General features: G+C 40.5%; 1 protein-coding gene across 3 annotated transcripts in view; it reads right to left on the bottom strand.

Moving 5' to 3' along the window:
- The window catches only part of GMPR (guanosine monophosphate reductase), an 86,423-nt gene extending 62,804 nt beyond the window's left edge, over nt 1–23,619 (bottom strand). Inside the window, exons 1-4 of one of the 3 annotated variants that reach the window (XM_020986798.2) lie at nt 23,238–23,618; nt 15,948–16,067; nt 11,840–11,923; nt 5,057–5,230 (exon numbers count right to left, since the gene is read on the bottom strand). In XM_020986798.2, coding sequence (XP_020842457.1) covers nt 5,057–5,230; nt 11,840–11,923; nt 15,948–16,067; nt 23,238–23,324 — 465 coding nt within the window. In that variant the 5' untranslated portion in view covers nt 23,325–23,618. Of the gene's footprint in view, nt 1–5,056; nt 5,231–11,839; nt 11,924–15,947; nt 16,068–22,617; nt 22,958–23,237 lie in introns of those variants that run through there. The other 2 variants (XM_020986799.2, XM_020986800.2) reach the window with 2 other exon arrangements.
- Nucleotides 23,620–24,034: the final 415 nt, after the last annotated feature.

Below are 24,034 nucleotides of genomic sequence, written 5' to 3' on the forward strand. Positions count from 1 at the left end.
AACACTAGTTAAGGAAAGATTTCTTAATCAAACAAAAGATAGATGTGATCATAACAGACAAAAAAGTGCCATTTTAATTACATAAAATAAAAGAGCTTTTGCATCAAAAAAATAAAGATAGAATTAGAAGAGAACCTGTTGGATGGGAAAACATATTTTCCTTTAATATCATTTATAAGATAGTACATCATAATGGATAGAAGGCTCACCTCAAAACCAGAAAGACCTAGGTTCAAGTCCCACTTCTGATACATTCTCACTGTGTGACTAGGAAAAGGCACTCAACCTCTCAGAGCTCTAGGCAAATCTCAAAGATTCTAAGTTGCAGAGGAGGTCTCCACCAGCAGCTACAGGAAAAATTCCTCACCAAGAATTTCCTGTATCAGTGAAATCATAGATCCAATCCCTATCCTCATCCTATTACTGATAAAAGTCTGATATTCAATATTTAAAGAGAAATTACACACACACACACACACACACACACACACACACACTGAAGAACCAGTTCCCATAGACAGAAGTCAAAAGAAATGAAAAAGGTTTTCAAAATAATTTCAAACTAAAAATGGCCACATGAAAACATGTTCCAAAACACTGATTGTATGAGGAATGTGAATCAACACAATTCTGTGTTTTCATCATATCTGCTGAAAATTGGCAAAGATGACAAAATCAGACACAGTCAATGTTCGATGGGCTGTGAGAAGACTAAAATTAATGCTCTTTAGATGGGGCCACAAACTGGTCCAAACATCTGGGATATCAATTTGAAATTATGCACGAAAATTGGCTAAATTCCTTCCCAAGCATCTCACTACTGTGTATTTACACCCTATGGAAGTCAAAGACGGAAACTAAGTCATAATATATTTATAAATATTAATTGCACCATTTTTTTGTGCTGGAAACAAAGTAGAAGCCTATCAATTGAGGAATTGCTGAATAAAATCTGGCATATAAGTGCAAGGCAATATTGTTATGCAGTAAGAAATGACTAATATAAGGAATTCGGAAAGAACTGGGAGGATTTGTATGAACCAATGCAAAGTGAAAGAAGCAGAACCTAAAGAATAATACATATGATTAAAACAATATAAATGAAAAATCACTGTAAGGAAGCCCAACTAAAGGCAATTAAAATAAATAATGTTCCTAGAAAACAAAATAAAAATACTTTCCTCTTCTTTGGAGAAAGATGGGGTATTGCTGGAACAAAATGGCATACATACACATATCAGAAATGGCCGCTGTTTAGGGTATTTCTACTTAACTGTTTTCCTTTCTTACACAGGCGGATTCAAATTGGAGGTGGTGGAAAAGGGCTTATTCTCAGGAACAACGGTGTTATAAAAACCAAAGGCATCGATGCAACTTCACATGATATAGTTGATAGGATGCTAGACTGGGAGGGAGGCATGGAAACTGAGGTTTAAATCCTATCCCAGATACTTACTAGTTGTGTGACCTTGGATAGGTCACTTCACTTGTCTTTGTCTCAGCTTCCTTATCTGAAAAATTAGCAGTTTGGACTCAGTGACCTCTAAGGTACTTTCCATTTCCTAATACATATTATTAATATACAGGCATATATGTGTGTGTGTGTGTTGTATAGGCACATATATGTATGTCTATGTGTGGGTGTGTGTATAGTGTATGTGTGTGTGTGTTTGTGTAACCCAAAGCCCATTAATGGCATGGGACTCTCTACCACTCTTGACAACTCCACCCCCACCCCCACTCCTCAAGCATGCATGGGGTATTGATCTTCACTAATAAGGAGTCCATACCAATGGGCTTTGGCAATGAGGCAATATATACATAAAGAAATTAACTGAAAAATATATGGAAAGTGATGCTGGTGCCCAAATGAGAATGTCAGCCTGAAATAACCCAAGTTTAATAATTCTCCAAATATCTAACTTCAAAATATAGCCATATAAATTAAGCAAATGTAAACACAGGTATTCAACAATGTTATAGGACGTGCTTATCTAAAATGTGTGAAATAAAATTTCAGATCTATGTCCCAAAAAATTGCTCGGAACACTCAGACTTAAGGAGCTATGAAGTGCCTCCTATCTAGAAAACAGGGAATAATTACTCTAATCAGGCATTTAACAGACATTTATTAAGTGCCTATTATATGCAGTTGACTGTGCTAACTAACTACCAAAGGTGATATAAAAAGGAATAAAACAAAGTCCTGTTTATTATTTATTATTTAGGCAAGGGTTTTACAACTGGAGGTCCATGGATCTATAGGGGTCCATGGACAAATTTTAGGGGGCCTGTGAACTTGGACAGGGAAAAAAATACATCTTTATTTTCACTAGCCTCCAAGCGAAATTTAGCATTTCCTTCAATTATGAATGTGGGCAACAAACATTATTCTAAGAAGGGGTCCATAAATTTCTCCACACCACCAAAGGATCCAGGACACAAAAAAAGGTTAAGAATCCCTGATTCTAATAGAATCTACCTCACAGGGTTGATGTAGGAAGAAACTGAGATTTTATGACGTTCAATAAAGATATTTGATAAAGTTACACTTGTATCACTGATCCATTACTGGCTATATTAACTAAGAAGAAAGAAACGTGAATAAGTTTGAAGAAAAGCCAAAAATATGGAATGTGGCATATGCTGGTCAGACCAGGTCTGATGCTTGTTTTTGCTTAAATGTTATCCTTACTTACAAGGGAGGAGTGGCATGGGGTGCGGGAGGGGCAGAACACTGCCTAAGGGAAAATTATCACAGTCACACAAAGCACCAATCAAATTAGTTTTTTTAAAAAATGAAAGGGGTGGGAGAGACATATATGACCCAAAAGCCTGCTTTTGGACAAGAGTTACTTGGAACTAAGTCCTTAATTTCTTCCTTATTTCTCTGTCCCTCTCTTCTCAGAAAAGCATGGAAAATGACTGCTAGTTTACCTTCTCTTTCTGGTTGACACCCCAAACCACCTCCTCTTTCCCAGAATATGGGGACAAAGTCACTTGATGGTCTTTAAATTGGGTTGAGCAATCAACTATTGGCTTCAGCTATGCAACTGTTCTACAGGTTTGAAGTAAACAACAACAAACAATGGAACGAAATGAAGGAGAAATGTGTTCACTTGGAAATGTGTTCAGAGACAGCTAGCTGGTGCAGCGGATGAAGGGCTGGATCTGGGGTCAGGAAGAACTGAGTTCAAATCCTGTCTCAGACACTTACTGGCTGGGAAAGTAACTTAACCTCTCTCAGTTTCCTCATTTGTTGGATGAGGATAATAATAGTACCTATTTCTCAGGGTTGTTGGTAGGATAAAATTAGATACTTATACAGTGCTTAGCACAGTGCCAGAATATACTAAATGCTATATAATGCTAGTTATTATTATTGTTGTTGTCATCATCATCATTATTATTACTTGTACTGGTTGGGAAAGAACAATAGCTCTCAAAGGGTATTTCATACACACACACTCTCAAGGTTTCCACTGAGTGTCCCAAGAATCATATGGAACTTCCATTTGCATGCTCCAATCTCTGCCAATTATACAAAACCTACAGTTCTATTTGAGTCTCTCCTCTTGTGTGAAGATTCTTCACAACAAAGAATAACACTGTTCTATGAGCAAAAAAAGTCTGAAGACCTCTAGGATAGAGATTTGTTAAAACTGGAACACTGTGAATCCTGTCAATAATTTTTAAATTATTATGTTAAATTTTTAAAAATTAAAAATTTTAATTTTTAAAATTATTTTAAAATGTTACTTGTGTCATATTACTTTAGGGTTGGATAAGACAGGGAGCATAGCATAGTGGAGCCTCGAAGTCAGGAAGACCTGGATTCAAGTCCTGACTCTGACACATACTGGCTGTGTGACCCTGGCCAAGTCACATTCCCCCATAGTGCCCCTTGCACCTTTCTAAAGACAACTGCTTTCTAGGGACAACTGATTATTTAAATTAGTGGAGGTACTGGCAGTTTCCTTTGCTGGTGAAATTATGAGTCAAGACAGAAAAACAACTATAATTTTTAGTGAAGAGGCAACCTTAGGTTCTCAAAGGCCCTATCATAGAGGCAGAACAAGTCATTTAACCTCTGAGCCTCAGTTTCCTCATCTGTAAAATGTGGATGATAATAAGAGCACCCACATTACAGGGCTATTATGAAGATTAAATGAGATAATATTGTAAATTATTTTGCAAACTTTCAAAAGCTATATAAATGTTAGCTATCATTATTTGAGCGTGTGATCTTGCAGGCCTTCCCATCTGAGAAATAGTGTTGGGGAACAGATGGAGTACTGCACTTGGAATCAAGAGGACTTGGATTCAAATCTCACCCTAGATATTTACTTGTTGTGTGAACCTGGACATATCACTTCATCATTCTTTTCTTCATTCTCATCTGTAAAATGAGGGGTTTGGACTCAGTGGCCTCTAAGGTCTTTTACTAGCTCTAAATCTGTGAGCTTATGAGCCTATGACCTGGAAAGGGTCCAAATATGATAAGACTATTGATAAATGAGGATGTTTCCCCCCTAAGGACTAGCCCAGTGAAGCACAGCTGATTGAGGTTCCTCACCAGAGGATTAGCAATAAAGGGTCAATAGCATCAAAATCAGAAGTTGTGCACGAAGATGTAAGAACTTTGCAATTTGTGTCAACACAGGAGTAGTCATCCTGATGAAACTACAGATCTTTTGAAGTGTTACATTAACAAAATTTATTAAATATCTTTGGAGACAAAAAACGACAGATGACAGATGTTGGGGGATGGTACAAAATGATCCAAAGTATTTGATAGTATTTAACAAAGAGAAAAGGCAATGCTGTTTTTAAGAGCTGATGAACTATTCTAATAGACTTCATTTTGGTAAGGAATGGAGAAGAATCATGAGGTTTTCCCATGGCAGCTATTTGTGTTTTTTCTAATCATTCTCTTTTTACAAGAGGCACTGATGCACCCAAGAGCCCACATCTAGCTCATTCTTTCCCTAGCTCCCTCCCAGCTTCCCTCTCTCCTTCCTTCTCCACCAATAACAGTGTGTTCTGCCATACCTACCATTATGGTGTGTTCTGGGAATTTGGCTCGGACAAGTTTCACAAATTCCACAAAGTGCTCGGAATATCCGTTGGCCACATCCAGACAAATATATTTAATCTGTGGCACAGCCTCCAGGATACTGCTCATCCTGTCCAGGTCACTCTGTCCACTGCCTGAGCTCACGGCTACATGCTGGACACATGAAAAAACATACATGAATGGCAATGCTCAGGAAAACAGTCTCAACTGCAACCCACTCACCAACAACGTACAGAGGAACATTCCTCACTGATCATGAGGAGCCAGTTTTGAGATAACTGACCTCAGTGTAAATGAAGTTGACCAGGTCATTAAACTGACCTCAAAATCAGGAACCCCGAGTTTACATCCCATTTCCACCATTAACTCACCCTATGTCCTCATACCAGGATTTTGACCATAACACCTTTTCAGAAATCAACAAGCTCTTGGTTATTCTGGAAACCTCTCTTTCTTCTTCTCTTCCCTCATTTCCTTAATCAGTGTATACACTGGCAAGGATCAATCAACCAACTAATAAGCAGTTACTACACACCAGGTAAATGGCACATAGTCAATATACTAAAGGGACAGCTAAGTGGCACCATGGATAGAGCTCTGGGCCTGGAGTCAGGAAGAGCTGAGTTCAAATTCAGCTCAGACACTTACCAGCTGTGTGATTTTGGGTAAATCACTTAATCCTATTTATCCCATTCCTTATTTGCAAAAAGAGCTGAAGAGGAAACAGTAAAGCATTCTAGTACCTTTGTCAAGAAAAGCCCAAGTGGGGTCACAAAGAATCAGACATGACTGAAATAATAAAAAAAACAACAAATATGCTAAATGCTGGGGATACAAAGACCAAAACAAAGCAATCCTTGTCCTCACATAGCTTAACTTCTAATGGGGGAAATGTAATTCAAGAAATGTTAACAGAGATCATGGATATAGAGTTCAAAAGACCTCAGAGCCCATCTATTCCAATTCCTTGTTTTACAGATAAGGAAACTGAGCCCTGAGAGCTGAGGTGACTTGTCCAATAGAGTGTCAGAAGCAAGATGACTTGCAGGTCCTCCAGCTCTAGAGCTGCCATTTTTTCTAGTGTACCAATATTATGCATCCTCTCAATAGATGGAGGCAGCTGTGTGCCATGAAGAGCACTTAGGTCCTGAAGTCAGAAAGCCGGGTTGAAGTCCCCACTCTGAGGCAAGTCACTTAGCATCTTTGAGCCTCAGTTTTTTTATCTCTACAGTGGGGACAACAATATTTGCATTACCCATCTCCCGAGCTAATTGTGAAGATGATGCGCTGTTGGAAGTACTACAGAAATATAAGCTGATAAAGCAGGCAACCGTGAAAGCTGCATGGACGATCATCTGCTTTCAAAGTCTGTCTCCTCATGTGTACGCTATGTAGGACGCTAGATAATGTGGTCGATGGAGTGCCGGGTTGAGTCATGAAGACCCAAATTCAAATCCTGTTTTTATGTGCTTCACTTTCTTCCAATGTAAGCTTCTATGTCTAAATCTTATTTTTTTTTCAATTCAATTCAGTTAGGATTTATTCATTTTGTTTTTTGCAGCATTTATTTATTTTATTCTGAACTTAAGAAATAAAACAATCTAGCTCTAAATCTATGATTTTATGATCCTAATCCAACCCAGGTAGTGCATTAGGTGCTGAAGACACACACACACACACACACACACACACACACACACACACACAAACCAGGCCTTATCTTTAAAAAGTTTACATTCTACTCAAAGAAGTTGATTTCTGTCTCTACCCTTCCCTTTTTCACAGCTGGGCAGCCTGGTACAGGCCCTCATCATTTCAACACCTGGACTGTTACAGTAGCCTTCTCATTGGCCTCCCTTCCTCAAGTCTCTTTCCCACTCCAATTCATCCTCCACTCAGCTACCAAAAATCATCTTCCCAAATCACAGGTCTCACTATGTCACCTTCACACTCAGCCAGCTCCAGTGCCTTCCTATTACCTCTGGGATCAAATATAAAGCCCTCAGTCTGGCTCTTAAAGGCCTTTGCAACCTGGCCTTTTCCTGCCTTTCCAGTCTTCTGATACTTTGCTCCCCTCCACTGTATTCGGTGATCCATATCTAGGGATTTTGGCCTTATTGTTCCACACATAAAATACTCCATCTTCTTGACTGTATCTTTGCACTGGCTGGAATGGTCTCTTTCCTCACATCTCCTTAGAACTTACCTTCTACATGAAGTCTTTTTTTCTATCTTTCTCATAGCCACTTCCTAACTTCTCAGATCACTTTCCATGTATACTACATTTTTCTTGCATTTATATAGTTATTCACATGTTGTCTCTTCCATTAAAATATATTATCTTCGAGGTTAAACAATGTTTCTGCCTATCTTTGTGTGGCCAAGATTTGGTGTAGAATGCTTGTTGACTAACTCCTCCAATCCCCCTCTCCCCAACTCTAATGATTTTGGCCACCTCTTCCTCTCCCTCTCCCCTCCACATACTCAAGAAAAATTCTACTCGTTTACACTTTAATATAGTCTTAAGTAAGGGATTCTCCCTGTAGCAGGCAACTGCATTTTAAACTTTATCTCCTTTAAAAACATTTCTCTATGGGGGACAGGCCTTTCATCCCATTGAAATCACACTCCTCCCAGGCCTTGTTATCTGAGTGCTCGTGTGAATCCATTTCCATTTTAACTCAATCTATATTCCTTCTTTCTTAGAATAATAGTCATAATAATAATTCATTATTCATATAGGATTGTACTGTTTCATAACTATCTCTAGAGTGGGGAGAGGGGAAAAAAGAAATTTACATGATAATTTTGTTGTATGTTTGAAAGAAATAGCAAGTTATGAGTAGTAAATTTGCAGTTTCACCTGCATGCAGTTTCATCCTTTTTATTGTACTATCATGGAAATGCTTGTTTTATTCCATAAATTGAAAATAAAATTCTTAAAAGGTTAAAAAAATATTTTAGTGTACCTTATCTTAACTGACCCTCACCACAATCCTCTGATGTAGGTGACACAATACAATTTATCCCATTTTATAGATAAAGAAACTGAGGGTCACAGACATTAAATAAACTGCCCAGAAAGATTAAGTCTGGCAAGACCCAGGACTCAAGTCTTCAGCCTATATCCAGCTGCCTCTCACTTAAAATTTGGCTACCTTCATTTGCCTGTCTGGTAGAAATTTGTTTTCAGTCTTCCATATTGAATCAAATGTATACACCTGGTATCTTGCAAATCTAATCAAAGGGGTTTTAAAACTGAAAAGGAAGGGAGGTGAAGGGAGGGAGAAAAAATTATCTACATACATCTACCTAGTTATTAAACAAAGAAGGTAGCAAAAAGAAAAACAGCAGTAGATACACCCCTCAAATTCCCAGGAGACAAAATCCAAGAAAAATTCTGGTAGTCAGGCCCACAGACTCAGATACACAAAGTATGAGTGACGAACAAGGTAGACAGGAGATAATAATGATAATGATAGTAACAACAACATCTAACATTTATTTGTGCATACTACGTGCCATGCACTGTGCACATTACAGCTATTATTTCATTTAATCATCACAACAACCCTGGGAGAGAAGCAGCTAGGTGGCGCAGTGGATAGAGCACTGGCCCTGGATTCAGGAGGACCTGAGTTCAAATCCGGCCTCAGACACATAACACTTACTAGCTGTGTGACCCTGGGCAAGCTAAAAAACAACAACAACAACAACCACCCTGGGAGTAGGTGTTATTATTATTCCCATTTTACAGTTGAGGAAACTGAGGCAGACAGAGGTTAAGGGACTTGCCCAGGGTCACACTATTAGTGAGTATCTGATGCCAGATTTGAACTCAGTTCTGACTCCAGGACCAGTGTTCTATCCACTTCACTACCTAACTACCCCTAAATTTTAAAGGAGGCAAATTTGATCTCATATGTTTCACTGACATTTGATGGGATGAGATCCATTACTGGAAAATGATGTTGGAAGTGTATACATTGTACCTTATTCAAATGAAACAGAAGAGTTAAAACATAATGGAATTGGAGGATGAGATTAAGAGGGAAGTGAGGAGTTACAGAACAGGATAGACTCACGGGGGGCCTCCAGGAATCAGAGGAGGAAAAAGCATAGCACAGAACATTTGGGGGAGTATCAGTGGAGGCAGAAACAGAACTATATGGGCATCAAAGTATACTGCAGACCCCTTGGACACATGGATCTGCTGTATGCTCTCCTGGTCAGGCTACATGGAGTGTATTTTGTTCTGTTCTGAGAGGTGCATTTTACAAATAACACTAATAAGAGGAAGAGTATTTAGGAAAGGGTGACCAGACAGGTCAAAGGCCTGGAAATCAAATCACACTTGTAGTAACTGAGGATGTTTGGTCTGGAGAAGAGAATTAGGGGAGGCTTGATAACCATCTTTAAGCATTTGAAAGAATGTCTTGTGGAGGCAGCATGACATAGTCCAGCAGGGGTGGGGAACCTGTGGTCTTCTAGGTCCTTGGCTACAGCCTTTTAACCGCGTCAAAATTTTACAGAACAAATCAGATTTTCAGAGTTCATAAGGGAAGGTTGAGGTTCTGATTAATGAAAGGTTATCCAAAACTACATTTACAGAAATGAAGGTTTGGGGGAAAAAAATCATTGCTTACTCATCAACAATTTTCTCAAAAGGTTGTTGGAAGACAAAAGAGAAGAGAAAATAGTCATCATTCACTTGCAAGTTGTAAAATGAAAATAAAATATCAGCTGCTCAGTCACTGAGCTAGAGTCACAGGAATCTTTTATCTTAGAGAACCATCTTCTCATTAATCAGAATCCAGACATAATTAATGTACCGGCTCAAACAGCAGCAATCAGAATGAGGTGACAGAACTTGGCAATCACAGAGTGACCTCGTTCAGTCCCATGGAGAGCATCTCTAATGTGGCTTATGAGAATTTTCTGTTAGCACTGCCTCAGAAACCATTGTAAAAAGCCCTTAGGAATGAAGAAGGAAGAAAAAGAGCTGGCCCTGTCTGCCTTTCTTTGCCATCAAGCTTGCTTTTTCTTTGTTGAAAGGTATGACTAGTAGTTGCTGCTTTTATATTCAGAAGTTATATTAAGATTGGATTCAGCTTGGAGTTTCAGGCTAGAAACAGAGGTCATATTTCTCAGCTCTCCCACTCAAAACTGTTAATGGCCCAAGGGAAACCAAAGACATTTTCTGTAAGAAACTCAAGCACGTCCTATTGTATGTGACTGGATTCCTTGAGGTGACTCACTCCCATCTGACTTTTATCCCCATTGTCTCTGTTGTAATACTGCCACATATTAATTCCGCTTCTGGGACAGATCCCTGCCAGTTTCTCTTTGTCTACTCATGTCATTTTTCTTCTCCAAATCTCTATAGCAATTTAATATTTACAAATCACTCCACAGCTACCTTGGGAGGTGGATATTACAGGTATTATTACAAAGTTTGCTGTTCAGCTGGTTCAACTCTCCATGACCCAATTTGGGATTTTTTTGGCAGATATATTGTAATGGATTGCCATTTCCTTCTCCAGCTCGTTTTACAGATGAGGAAACTGAGGCAAATGAGGTTAAGTGACATGCCCGAGGCCAGATTTGAACTCAGGAAGTTGAGTCTTCCTGACTCCAGGCCCGGCACTCTATCTACTATACCACCAAAGTCCAGTGTCCTTTCTGCTGTAACATGCTAGTTGTCAAAACAGAATTATCAAGAAAAAAAAAGGTAAGGAGCTTTCCCTATCACACAAAACTCTACATTACTTGCTTTAATCTAGTAAAAAAAATAATTCTTTCGGAGCAGCTAGGTGGCACAATGGATAGAGCACCAGTACTGGAGTCAGGAGGACCTGAGTTCAAATCTGACCTCAGACACATAACACTCACTAGCTATATGACTCTGGGCAAGTCACTTAACCCCAACTGCCCTCTCAAAAAAAAAAATTCTTTGAACAGTTTGCTGGTGATTCCATATGGGATCAGAAAACACCTGAAAGCAGTTCCCTCTTTTGATAGCAGTTTATCTTTGGATCCCAGTCTCTAGGACAGTAAATATTCACAGGACCAATCTACAGGAACACAGATGTAGAGCTGGAAGAGACAATCTAATCCAATCCCCTCATTGTGCAGTTGATTAAGCTGAGGCCCAAGGAAGCTAAGTGACTCACTCACACTCACACAGGTGGATAAATGTCAAAAGTAGGATTTGAACCCAGGTCCTCTGATTTTAGAAGCAGCTCGCTTCCTTCTATCAGGTTGCTCCTCTCCATTTTATTCTCTCTTAATTCTTTGACATCTTCATCTTAACAGCAGAACACAGTGACTTTTACCAGATTCTCCTTAGTTTGGATCTTGTCAGTTGCCTAAACAATACATAAACCTCTTCCTTTGCTATCCCCATCCTTTTAAAAAAATCAATCTGGTTTCTTCTATTTTTAGGTCTTCATTCTCCCAGGAGGCAGCACTGTCCAACTGCTTAATTGAATCTACCATTGGAGACCCTCTTAGAGACAGGATCATAAAATCACAGAACCGAGTCCCAGAATCCCGGCAGTCATCTAACCCAAGTCCTTTACACAGGACACTCCACTTGAGCCAGCTTTCTCTATAAAAATACCGCAGACTATATTTAAAATACAATGATTCTACCTTTCTAATCCAAATACCCTTGAAAACGCAGGCTTTTTTTTCTTCCCAATATAACATATTTATTGCTTGACATGAGTCAAATGATCAATAATCATGATGTGATCATACCTCCAGGCATTCTGGGTGATTGGTGGCAAACAGCTTCCAGTCCTCCAGGGTGTAATGCTTATGAATTGCTGTGAACATGGCATGCTGGGAAACAAAACAACATCATTAGAGTTAGAAGCCAGGTCAGCCCATTTTCCTTCTGTCCATATGGCAGATATTATCTCACAACCTCAGAGTATCCATTTTACTGACACTTACATGTACCTTGCTTTGCATATGTTCCCAGGAAGTAACAGGCAGCTAAGATATCTGGGTAAGTAATGACACTCACAAAAAGTTTTTTCCAGATTGGAAAGCACCTATAATGAGAGGAGCATCTATAACTAGGCCAGTAAGGCCTTACCATGAGTGGATGAGAGAGTCCTCAGAGATTCTGTATACCTTGCTCAGGACTCCATGTCACCACTGTAAATGACTAAAAGAATCATTCCTATCAAGGGAACCTTTCATTGTGTTTCTAAATCAAGCCCATGTCAAGGCAGGGCTGCATCAAGACTGTTTTCCCTCCGGTAGCTGATTCCAATGCTGGTTCTCAAGAAGCTCTCCCTTGTACCTAACCTAAACCTGGAATAGTTGAGTTGTTACTGAGGCAATGTGGTGTGATAGTAAGAGTTCTGCACAGACCAGGAGGCTTTAGGAAGTGAAAAAAGCACTGAGGAAAATAAAAATGGGAAAGAACAACTGGAATAGATTTAATACACAAAAAAGAGGTCCATCCTAGAGGTGATAATTTTGAGGGCATGGAGGTATATAAAAGAGGGGAGAACTCCAATGACTTCCCAAGAATAAAGGCTCCCTCTTTTCAATACTGATGTTTTTCTAGTGGTTGTGTATAGCTACAAGATTAGAGTGTAAGCTCCTTAAGGACAGGGACTGTCTTTTGCCTCTTTTTGTATCCTTAGCTCTTAGCACAGTGCCTGGCACATAGTAGGTGCTTAATAAATGTTTATTGAATTGAATTGACAAAGACAGAGAATACTTCCATTTTTGAGAATTAAAACTGAAGATCAAAAGAGTAATGGAAGCCCACAAAGTTGCTGTGAGCAGGCCATAATATATTACCAAAAAAAAAGAAAAAGAAAAAGAAAAGAAAAGAAAAAAGAGAAAGGAAAGAAGGAAGAAAGGAAGGAAGGAAGGATTACACTGACTAAAATGGAGTAAAGGATATAATCAAAAGAAATGTATGACCCCTGCTTCTCCCCCCCAAATAAAAGAGCTAGCCTGTTCTCATCTTAAGAATGAGGGAAACCCAGTGGAGAGTCTGTTTGCTCCACTGGTAGCCACACAATGTCAAAAGAATGTAAGAAAGTCCCCCAGAACAACAGGTAGAGCCCCAGTGGTGAATTAATTGGAGGACATGGATAAGGATCACATCCAGTGAGTAGGTATGGAGGGATAATAATTTACATTGCTGGAGGGCACAGGCACATTGATGAGATTAGTAACAACCAAGTATTTATTAGGCACCTCTGTAGGCACTGTGGTAGGTAAAAGAATGAAACTCTCTACTAGTAATGAGCTTATAGCAACTATATATGTGTATATACAACTATATGTACACATGTACATGTATATAACTATAAGTATATACATACATATACATAAACATAAATAGCACAAATATAAAGTGAATAAATACAAATATGTACAAAGTAGTTAAATAAAAGGTTGTTTGAGTTGGGAGGCTTGCTGTATCTTACAGAAGGGGAGGGACTCTATGAGGCAAAGGTAAGGAGGAAGCACATTCCAGGCATACAGAGACACAGAGATGGAAGATAGATTGCCATGTGTGAGGAAGAGAGAGGTGGCCAGTTTGTCTGGACCACAGAGTGTGGGAGGGGAAATAATGTCCAATGAAGCTGGAAAATAGATCATGGTCAAGTTGTATAAGGCTTTAAAAGCTAAAGAGAGTTTGTATTTTATCCTAAAGCAAATAAGAAACCACTGGAGCTGAGTGAAATATGAGCTTAAGGAAAATTATTATTAGGTTACATATCTGTTGGAGTATTGGAGTACAAAATCCTGTATTCAGGTTCCAAAACCCACTGCACAAGCACAGGATATGGAAAACCTAACCAGAGAGTAAGACATGGATTTTCATTGGCTAGAAATTCAATACGAGTCAATAATGTAGCGTGGTGCCCAAACAAAGCACACACAGTCTTAGGCTTTATTAATAGATTATAAAATCCAAAATAACGGAAATATCAGTTACACTGTGCTCTATACAGAACATGTCTGGTTTATTGAGTTCAGAGGTTAAGATGTCACATTTTAAGAGACACATGACAATATCCAGATGGAACACAACCAAGATGGTGAGATGACCTGAACTTAGGTCATTTGGGAGTTGTGTGAATAAGTTAACCTGGAGAAGAGAACATTTAGGGGAGATGTAAAAAGAACTCTTCAAAGATCTGAAAGACTGTAACATGGAAAGCAGATTAGACTTAGTCTTTGGGGCTTCAATAGGGAAAACCAAGACTAATGGGAAGAAGTTATATGGAGTCAGATTTCAAGTCAATATAGGGAAGAGCATCCCATCAATGAGATGTCTAAAATTGGAATGGGTCACTTCCTCATCTATAAAATAGGAGTGATAGCCTAGGTGGAGAAGTGAATAGTTCACCAGGCCTTGAGTCAAGAAAACTTGAGTTCAAATACAGCTTCAGATAATTATTAGTTGTGTGTCCATGGGCAAGTCACTCAAATTCTATTTGCCTCAGCTTCTTCAAATGTAAAATTGGGATTATAATAGCACTTACCTCCCTTGGCTGGGAGGATCAAATGAGATGATTGTTAGGTGTTTAGCACAGTGCCTGGCACATAGTAAGTGCTATGTAAATGTTAGCTATTAACAGTAATAATGATGATGATGCTTGGATTATTTACCTCACTTGTTTGTTATGAAAAACTTGAAGCATTAGAGGGCTCCAAGAAGCTCTTTGAGAGTAAGGACTGTTTTCTGCCTTTCTTTGTATCCCCAGAGCTTAGCAACATGCCTGGCACACAGTGCTTAATAAATGCTTGTTGACTTGACTTTATGGGACAATGAGAATACTTTGTTACTGGAGGCATTCAATTATAAGCTGGATGATACCTATCGAGGACATTGGGTAGAAATTTATGTTCAATGATTTCTAAGGTCACTTGTATGATTTTTATGATATGATTCCAAATCCATTTGCTAAGTATGGACACTGTTCAAAATAGTTTTCATCGTAACGATAAATCCCAGTAACTCCTGTGACTAGATTAACTACCTTCATGAGAAACACCCTTTTTTTAGCCAAAGATTTTTCTTTTCCCTCTTATCACTCTGGCCACCAAAATAGATTCACAATCATCACATACAGAATCATCACTCTCAAGGGAGCATTTACTAAGGGCCTACTATGTGCAAAGCACTATGGTGTGCAGTAGGAAGCCAAAGAAATAAAAGACAAGTTTTTCAAGGGGTGCATAATTGTTCTAATTCAGGCTGACGGTAACTAAAGTTGAATGGGAGAGGCATTTCCTGGAAGAGGGTAGGGTGGAGTGGCAAGTCTGTCTTTCATCTTGAATTGGTATTTCAAGTTCAAGATGAAAAGGGGGGAAAAAATCACAAGACCAGAAGAGATAATCTTATAGCACTATCAAAATGATTTTTAAAAGACAGATTATTATTTAAAGTGCAACTAAAAGTTCAGTCTTTAAATCTTGACATCATAACTCTTCTCTTTAGCACCAACCAGGCAATTTAGCTTCTTAATGCTTCAAGCTCCCCAAACTAGGTTTTGTGAGACAAGGGTGGGGAAGAAAGGATGCTGATCTACGGTTCCCCATTCAATGTATCATCTTTAGTTTTATCTGGTTGCAGCAAGTGAAGAGTTGATCTCACTAAAGTTTCTGATGAGGAGTTGAGCAGAAGAACCATCATGGCTGCTCTATTTCCCCAAATGAAATAAGCTAAATCTTTTTTTTTCTCCTCCCATCATTGCTGCATCAATAGCTGGCTGATCAAGCACTCATGGGAACTCATATCAACCTGCAAACATCCGAAGCGCAACTTTCCAGTTCCCAGCTACAGAGGAGAAAGAGGAAGATCCTTCCTCCCCCAACAAATTACCTGAGTCATCACCGCTGCCATCTCAAATGTACCAACTGTATCCATGTTGGACACAATGATAGGGATCCCAGAGTAGGTCTGCTTGGAGTTGCGAAATGTGAAGCTGCATTTAAGATCTACCTGTTGGGAAAAATGAAAAGGTAAGTGAGTTCTCCATGTCCTCTTTGGGCTTTCCCACGTGGCTGGTTCAGAGCATGAGGGATTTAGTGGAGATGGGGTTGGGAGGTGGGCAGAACGTAAATGAAGAACATGGCTCAGTGAATCCATTCTGGTGTTAGGAGATTAGTTTTCTACAAAATAATAAAGTACGTTCTTTGTATACCACCAGGGACAAAAGGCAACAGGTTACATTCAAGTTAAATTCTGAAATCTTCTTTGTTGGGTAAATCTGCTACAATTATTTCTTTGCAAAACTCACGCAGACCAAAAATGATGTTCTGCCACAAAATAAAGCTCCCAATCAGAGGTATTAAAGCCTTATACTATTAGGCCCTTCTTTTCCTAACTTCCCAAACTGAACCTTACTTTCCAGTTTATGTTCTTCATTCCAGCTCTGAAAGCTCATCTGTTGCCCTTGCTTACTCTACACATTTCCCAAACCATTCTTCACTGAAATTCTCCCTGCCAACTTCTTTGCCAAAACTCTTTTGAAACTGGTTAGATTTAAAAATCACTTCCTTCATAACTAGTCCCATCCAGAACCAGACCTTTTAATCACTGTTTCATCATCTCCACATAATCTATCCTTTATCTTTTCTAGCTCCTCATCTGCTTCGCTTTCACAAGTCCATCTCTGCACAGCTGTGGTTGGGCCCATGAGTGAGTCAGAGATCTGAATGCTTATATTTCTATCCACCTCTTTAGATTTCAAGATGCTAAGGAGGAGGGACATTACTTCTATTGGAATTCGGAGGTCTCATGATTAGGGAGCTGCTGTTCAGTTCTGAGGTCAGGAACCTTTTCCATGACTGACACAGTAGTAGCCTCACCAAGAGCACTGAGTTACGGTCAAATCAAGAGTACACTGGAGCCACCTCAAACCTACTCAGAAGGGCAAGCTGTTAAATTTTCAGCATGAGCATTTATACCTTGGAAGGCAAATGTACCAACCAAGGCTTGATAGATTGTTTTATTGATTGTATAGACAAGAAATTGAGAAAATATTAATAATACAGATTAAATTTAAGTGTTTCAGCTGAGCACAGGTTGGTTTTTTTTTGGTTTTGGTTTGGTTTTGGGTTTGTTTGGTTTTTTTTTTGGAAAGCTAGTTTTTAAATATTTACTATTACCCAACTCAGCCAAACACCCACAAAACAACATACAGCTGGCCAACCCACAATTCTTAGATAAAAACTAAACATTTGCAGCTCTTTTCAAAAGGCACCTAGACGCTATTCTGAAGATACCAAGGGTGAAATGATAGAACAAATACAGGGGTGGTTCTACTGCTTTTATAGTGCCTTGGAACTAAGACTACACTAACCCTGTAGCTCTTAATTAAACCACGAGCTCTTAATTAAACTGAAAATTAAATGAATTAACTAATTCATTTTCTTTTATTTTTGATTTCTCTTTTTAACTCAATTTTTAAAAAATTTTCAGTTCCAAATTATCTCCTTCCCTTCATATCCTCCCACATCCATTGAAAAGACCGTATTAGCCATGTTCCAGGAAAAACAAAGAAAAAGAAAAAAGATAAAAGAATATGCTTCAATCTATGCTCTAAGTCCAGAAATTCTCTATCTAAAGGTCAAATGCATTTTTCATCACGGGTCCTCTGGAATTGTGGTGGATCTTTCACAGTTGATTATCTTTATAATATTGTTGTTACTGTGTAAATTGTTCACCTGGTTCTGTTCATTTCACTTTGCATCAATTCATATATGTCCTCCCAGGTTTTTCTGAAACCACATCCTTCATCATTTCTTATAGCACAATAGTATTCCAACACATTCATATACTATAACTTCTTCGGTTTCCCCATACCCTGGCTGATTGGCAAGAGTGTTCATTTTTTTAGCAATGCATACTTAGAGGCTCTTTGTCCTTTCCCCTGACCTCCCCCTTTCATTTGAAGATAATTTCATGTTTCAAGATCAGCACCTAGACAGAAAAAGCTGTGGACTATCTCAGACCAATAATCCCTTAATGAATGTTGAGAGCAGTGATTGCATACCTATTTCTGTAACCAAAATCTGTTCAGTGAAAAGAAAGATCCACTTAGATGAGAGAGTGTCTTACTATGTAGGTGGCCAGTCTAACCATATGAATTATTGGTTCTTATTATTAGGATGAAAAGATGTTTAAACAGTGTCCATTCTAACCACCTGCCTGGTTTCTCTACATCAAGCTCATTCCTTTCCAGAATGAATGATGTCATATGTAACACACACTAGTGGGTTAAAAACAGCAAACAATCAGTGGAGAAAAATAAGAGCCCATAATTGCATAAGCATAAGCTCATCTCCTCCATCTTCAGTCTCAGTTCTATTTCCATGAGGCGACAATTTCTGAGATACAAATAATGAGTAGATTAGCCATAACCTGCACAGAGAATGGGTCTGCTGTTTAGTTGCCCTGGCCTAAATAACCAGTATTTCAAAAACTAAATTTGCAGTTACACTTTCAAGATGCATATAGTTCAATTCATGCTGTGCACTCTAGCGATATCATAGGAGGTTTTGCCCTGGCAATCCAAGAACTTTAAGGAACATATAAAAACCAGAACTAGCCATGGAAAATACAACAAGCCTTGATAATTCCCAGACCTTTATATGAAATGAATTCTTTGCTTCTTGGGGAATTGTTCCGTTATATGTCACCAAGGATCTGGCTACGTGTGATTAATCTCTGTTCTAAAGTGATGTAATGGCTAGGTTACCAGACTTAGAATTAGGCTGACCTGAGTTTAAATTTGACCTTAGGTGCCTGCCTGCTGTTTGCTGTTGTTCAGTAGTTTCAGGAGCATTGGATGCTTTGTGATGCCATTTGGGGTTTTCTTGGCAGAGATACTGGAGGGGTTTGCCATTTTCTTCTCCAGCTCATTTTACAGATGAGGAAACTGAGGCAAACAGGGTTAAGTGACTTGCCGAGGGTCACACAGCTAGGAAGCATCTGGGCCAGATTTAAACTTAGGAAGATGAGTCTTTCTGACTGCAGGCCCAGCACGCCATCCACTATGCCACCTAACTGCCCCAAATCTGGGCTAAGGCACTTAGTAGCTATATAACCCTGGGTAGGACACTTAACCTTTCTCAGTCTCAGTTTATTATTTCATATTATTGTGATAATAATACCTGTAGCACTTGTCTTATTAGGTAATTAGTTGTAAGAATCAAATGAGATAATATATTAATAGAGTCTTGCAATGTTCAAGGCATTTATAAATGTGGATAGAGTACTGGATTTGGAACCAGAAGGACCTGAATTCAAATCTGTTCTTAGGTGCTTAGTAGCTATGTGACCCTGGGCCAGCCACTTAACCTCTCTGTCCCTCAGTTTCCTCATTTATAGAATGGGGATAATAAGAGCACCTACCTCCCAGGGCTGTTGTGAAGATAAAATGAGATCATATTTGTAAAGTACTTTGCAAACCTCAAAGCGGTATATACATGCTATTAGTAGTACTAGTAGTCTAGTAGACAGAGATGAACAACGAAAGAATATACTTCCAAAAACATCAGTGGCATTTAAGAAATTATGCTGACATTTAATATGAAGTGGTTGGCCTCTGAGTGGAGCAGGCCCTTTGGCACATACACCCATGCTCCACATTCCAGCTATTAAGCCTAATTTAGGCCCCTTAAGCAAGAATATAAATTAATCAACTCATTGCCTTAAGGTCATTGAGGAGACAAATGTTCATTCCAACAGCTCTGTGTCCAGTTCCCTAGCAGGAAATGCCAATTGAGATCCCATCTTACCCAGGTCTTTGAATGAGACTCTGGCCTAGGATAAGTGACATTATCAGTTCAGAAAGACCCCCAGGAAGTTATCACCCTTGATTCCCAAGATTCAGAAGGAATCTCTGACAGTTCTGAGGCCCAACTAGTAGTTTAAAAAAATCACAGGATCTTAGAGCTGCAAACAGTCTTGTGGTCCAACTGTCTTTACACAGATTAGGATACCATACACCTGAACCATAGCAATGCATACTTAGACCATAGACATGAAATGACTTGACCAAGGTAATCTGGTAGCATGTTGGTAAATGTTCAACAACCCTCTCGATGAAAACAAATTTAGGCAAGACACACTTTTCACTTTAATCTGTATTATTAACATTTTTGTGTGTTCCCACTGAAAATTTAACAACTAAATTTAACAATCCAGCACACCCCTGCCTGAAAGCTAGGTGGTGCAATAGATAAAGCACTGGACCTAGAGTCAGGAAGTCCTGAGTTCAAATACAGCCTGATGCTTACTAGCTATGTGACCCTAAGCAAGTCACCTAACTTCTGTTTGCCTCAGCTTCCTCCCCCCCTAAAACGAGAGTAATAACAGCACCTACCTCACTGGGTTGTCAGGGGGATAAAATGAAATAATAATTGCAAAACAGATGCCCGGTACCTGGCACACTGTAAGCATTATATAAATATTAGCTATTGCTGTTGTTATTATCAAAGCACTCTACCTCCCTGAAGTCTATTCCAGCACAGATTATAGGATCCCAGACTTAGAAGATGAAGGGGCCTTACAAGGCATCTAGTCTAACCCCACATAAAGAATTTAAGTGACTTGCACTAATTAAATAGGGAGCAACCCTAGGCCAGTGCTGGGGTGATTAAGCCCTCCAAAGGACTGTGATCTGATCTCCCTGAGGCCTTCAGGCCAGGAATAATTTATGCTTAACAGAAGGAAGAACTTCCTTACCATTAGTATTATCCAAAAACGGAATGGGCTGCCTTAGGAAGTAGCCATTTCTACATGGTGGAAAGGGGGCTGAGAACGATGAGAGTTGGACCTAGAAGAAATGGGTTCAAATTTTTGTTCTGCTACTTACCATCTGTGTGACCTTGGACAAGTCACCTAACCTCTGAGGGCCTCAGTTTCTTCATCAGTAAAATGGGATGGTTGGGTTAAATGTTCTCTCAGGTCCCTTCTATAATCCTATGATCCTTACTAGAAGCCTTCCAAAGAAGGCTAGATGACTCTATATCAGCGATGTTTAAGCTAGAGGCTATTGGTCCTTCCCAATTCTGAATTTTTGTGATTCAGCTATATTGATGCCTCAGTAATATTCTTATTGAGAGGTCAAAGAAAAGACAAAGGTAGGAAGGAAAACTGCCAAACAACAGGCTTGTGTAGGCACTAAGGGGTCAGTCATTCGCCTGGGGGTGTTTGGAGTTTTGTAAACAGACTACCCCTGTTATATTCTAGTAATCACACTTGGAATTTGCTACAAACTATTTCGCCAGGGGCCCCAGCCAGCCAGGTGCCTGAGAGTGCCTGACCAAACCAGATAATTCTCTGTTCCCCCTGCCCTGTCCTCTGTCACGATGCCTCCTGCTAGCTCCCAGCAAGTTTGTTGTATGGTAAACTGTTTTTCTTTAGTTTCCCCCTAATATCCCTCAGGGCCACCTTCAGTGCCCCAACACTCTCTCCTTTTCCCTACCATCCAGTAAAATATCTGACTTTGGTTATTTTCACCTCAATATTTGCATGTAACAGGCTCCTGAATAAGTAATGAATGACCTTCCAGAGGTATGGTCCTACCCACATGTTCACTTGGACCCTGATCCCCAATTGTGAACTGCAAAAGATTTTGTCCCTTAAAGGAATGTCGCCTCAGCCAGGAGGCAGATGAGGTTTCTGAAGGCCTTGGGGGGGGGGGTGGAGTACAAAAGTGGGAGAGGGAAATCCTTGGGCCCCTGAAATCCTATCCTGCAAGCCACTGCTATCCCTGCTTATCTCACTAAAGTCTTTTCCATCCCTTGCTCTATGGAAGGCTACCAGGAAGGAAAGGCACTAAGTTTCTGCCGGCTAGAGTGGTGAGAGTTAATTCTAGACCAGCCTCTTCCTGTACCACACTGCACCGCACCCCCGCCAACCAGCTAGCCCTGCTACTCCTCAAAGGTGACTTTACTCCTCACTCATGGGCAAAAGCACAAAGCTGCTCCTATTCAGCTAGGATAAGACTCCGTGAATGGCAGTACCAAGTACCACCAACTCATGCTAAGCCCCAAACAACAAGGTAGACAGGTATGCCTCCTCGCCTCAGGGAGTCGGGTTTCTGTTTTTGAAACTGATGCAGCAGTGACTTGGCTCTGGCTTGCTCTGTTTACTCCTAGGTCTGTAGCCTCAGTGATGGTGTCCAATTTCCTAAGCTACTATTGTCACCAAGACAAGGCTGTGCCAACACCATTATGCACAAAGAATAAATTAACCTGTGCATTCCTTGACCTCTGTCCTCCCCCAGCCAGGCTACCATACCAACAGTCCATTCCCTTTTCTCTTATGCCCTTTACAATGCAGGGTGCCACCTGCTCAGAAGGTCTTCATTCCATCCCAAGAAGAAATGTCAAAAAGAACAACCACCTGCTACGATCTCCCCGCCCCCCCCAATATTTTTCTCCCACTTTTAGGCTTCTGGCTGGATCAGCAGACTTGCCCAATTCCTTAGTGTTATATTTAGAATGGAAATATACCTCCCCACCCCACCCCCACATACCTTCCAGGAGGAAAAAGAGTCGCCTACCAGGCCCACCTGCTCCACAGGCAATCAAAATGTATCTGGAGCTCCTTTTCAAAGACATTTCCAAAGTCAGAGAACTCCAGGGACTCACAAGTGTAAAGTCAACAGCAGCCTTCAATATTGAGAATAGAAGCAAAAACCCAAATGTGGTTTAGCATCCCCTCCTGTCCTTCATACCATCCCTAACACTCTCACTCTCACTCGCTCTCTCTTTCTCTCTCTCCACATAAAAGTCCGGTCCAAAGGCATCTTGATAAACAATTCTTACTTTGCTCACTTATGGCAGGGCCATTCTCAATTTCTCTTCCACCTGCCTTACAACTCCCACCCACCACCCCTGCCCTGGTCTTGGGAAATAAGAACTCCCCAATTCTCTCTCTTTTTTTCTTTCTCTGCCATAAAGGCATTCTCCTGCCCTGGCAAGGGAATAGCTGACCTTGGCCACCTCTGCTCAGGGGAAAATAACACAGCGTTAAGCTCAGGGAGCTCAGAAAGGAAAGCAATGTTACAGAACTCTGACGTTAGGTACCAAGAAAAGGAAAACAGAGAGAACTCAAAGCACACAACCATCGCGCGGCTTCAGGCTCGGCCCCCACCTCGGCTCGGCTTTTGAGGCTGCTTCGCTTAGGTCTGAGCAAGACATCTTTAAAGTCCAGTTTGAGGTCTGCATCTACCCGAGGCATCTTGTGGGATCCGCAGGAAGGATTTCTCTCTCTTTCTCTCTGCCAACCTCTCCCTTTTGGAACCTGGGAGAGCAGGGGCAGGGGCGGCTCTGAGTGGCTGCCTGCTGGGGTCAGCTGCGGCCGGATCTCAGGGCTGCCCGCCGGGGCTGACGGTCTGTGATCCGCGAGTGTTTACAGGGAGGCCGGCCGCTCCATCGCTTTATTAGGAGAGGGCTGTTTTTAGAACCGGCTTCTGCAGAGCGCACGCCCGGCCGCTCGCGGTCTCCTGTTTCCTGCTCGGGCTCTCTCAGCTGCTGGCTCACTCTTCCTCCCTCCTTCTGTCCCTCCCTCCCTTCTTTCTTCCTTCCCCTCCCCCGCCCCCCTGTCGTCGCCGTTCCCTCCAAATGGAGCGGAGTGTGAGCCAGGGCACTGCAGCAGAGTAATCGATAGCACTGAGTGTGTCTGGAGAACAGGGCTGGGCAAGGATGGTTATCCTACAGGAAGCTCCAGGTTTAAGGACAGGATGATAGTTAAAGAAAAATACATGAAAACAACTCCTGCTGCAACCCTGCCCCCGTCCCAGCAGACAGCACCCCCTCCCCCCAATCTTTCTGTCTCTGGCTATCTCTCGGTTTCTCTGACTCTGTCTCACTTACCTCTCTTTCTCGCCTCCTTATCTTTTTTTTCCCCCTCTCCATCTCTGTCTCCATGTCTCTGTCTCTGTGTCTTTC

This window comes from Phascolarctos cinereus, unplaced genomic scaffold, assembly GCF_003287225.1.
Source record: "Phascolarctos cinereus isolate Bilbo 61053 unplaced genomic scaffold, phaCin_HiC Scaffold_4;HRSCAF=312, whole genome shotgun sequence".
In the NCBI taxonomy this organism is placed as follows: Eukaryota; Metazoa; Chordata; class Mammalia; order Diprotodontia; family Phascolarctidae; genus Phascolarctos; species Phascolarctos cinereus.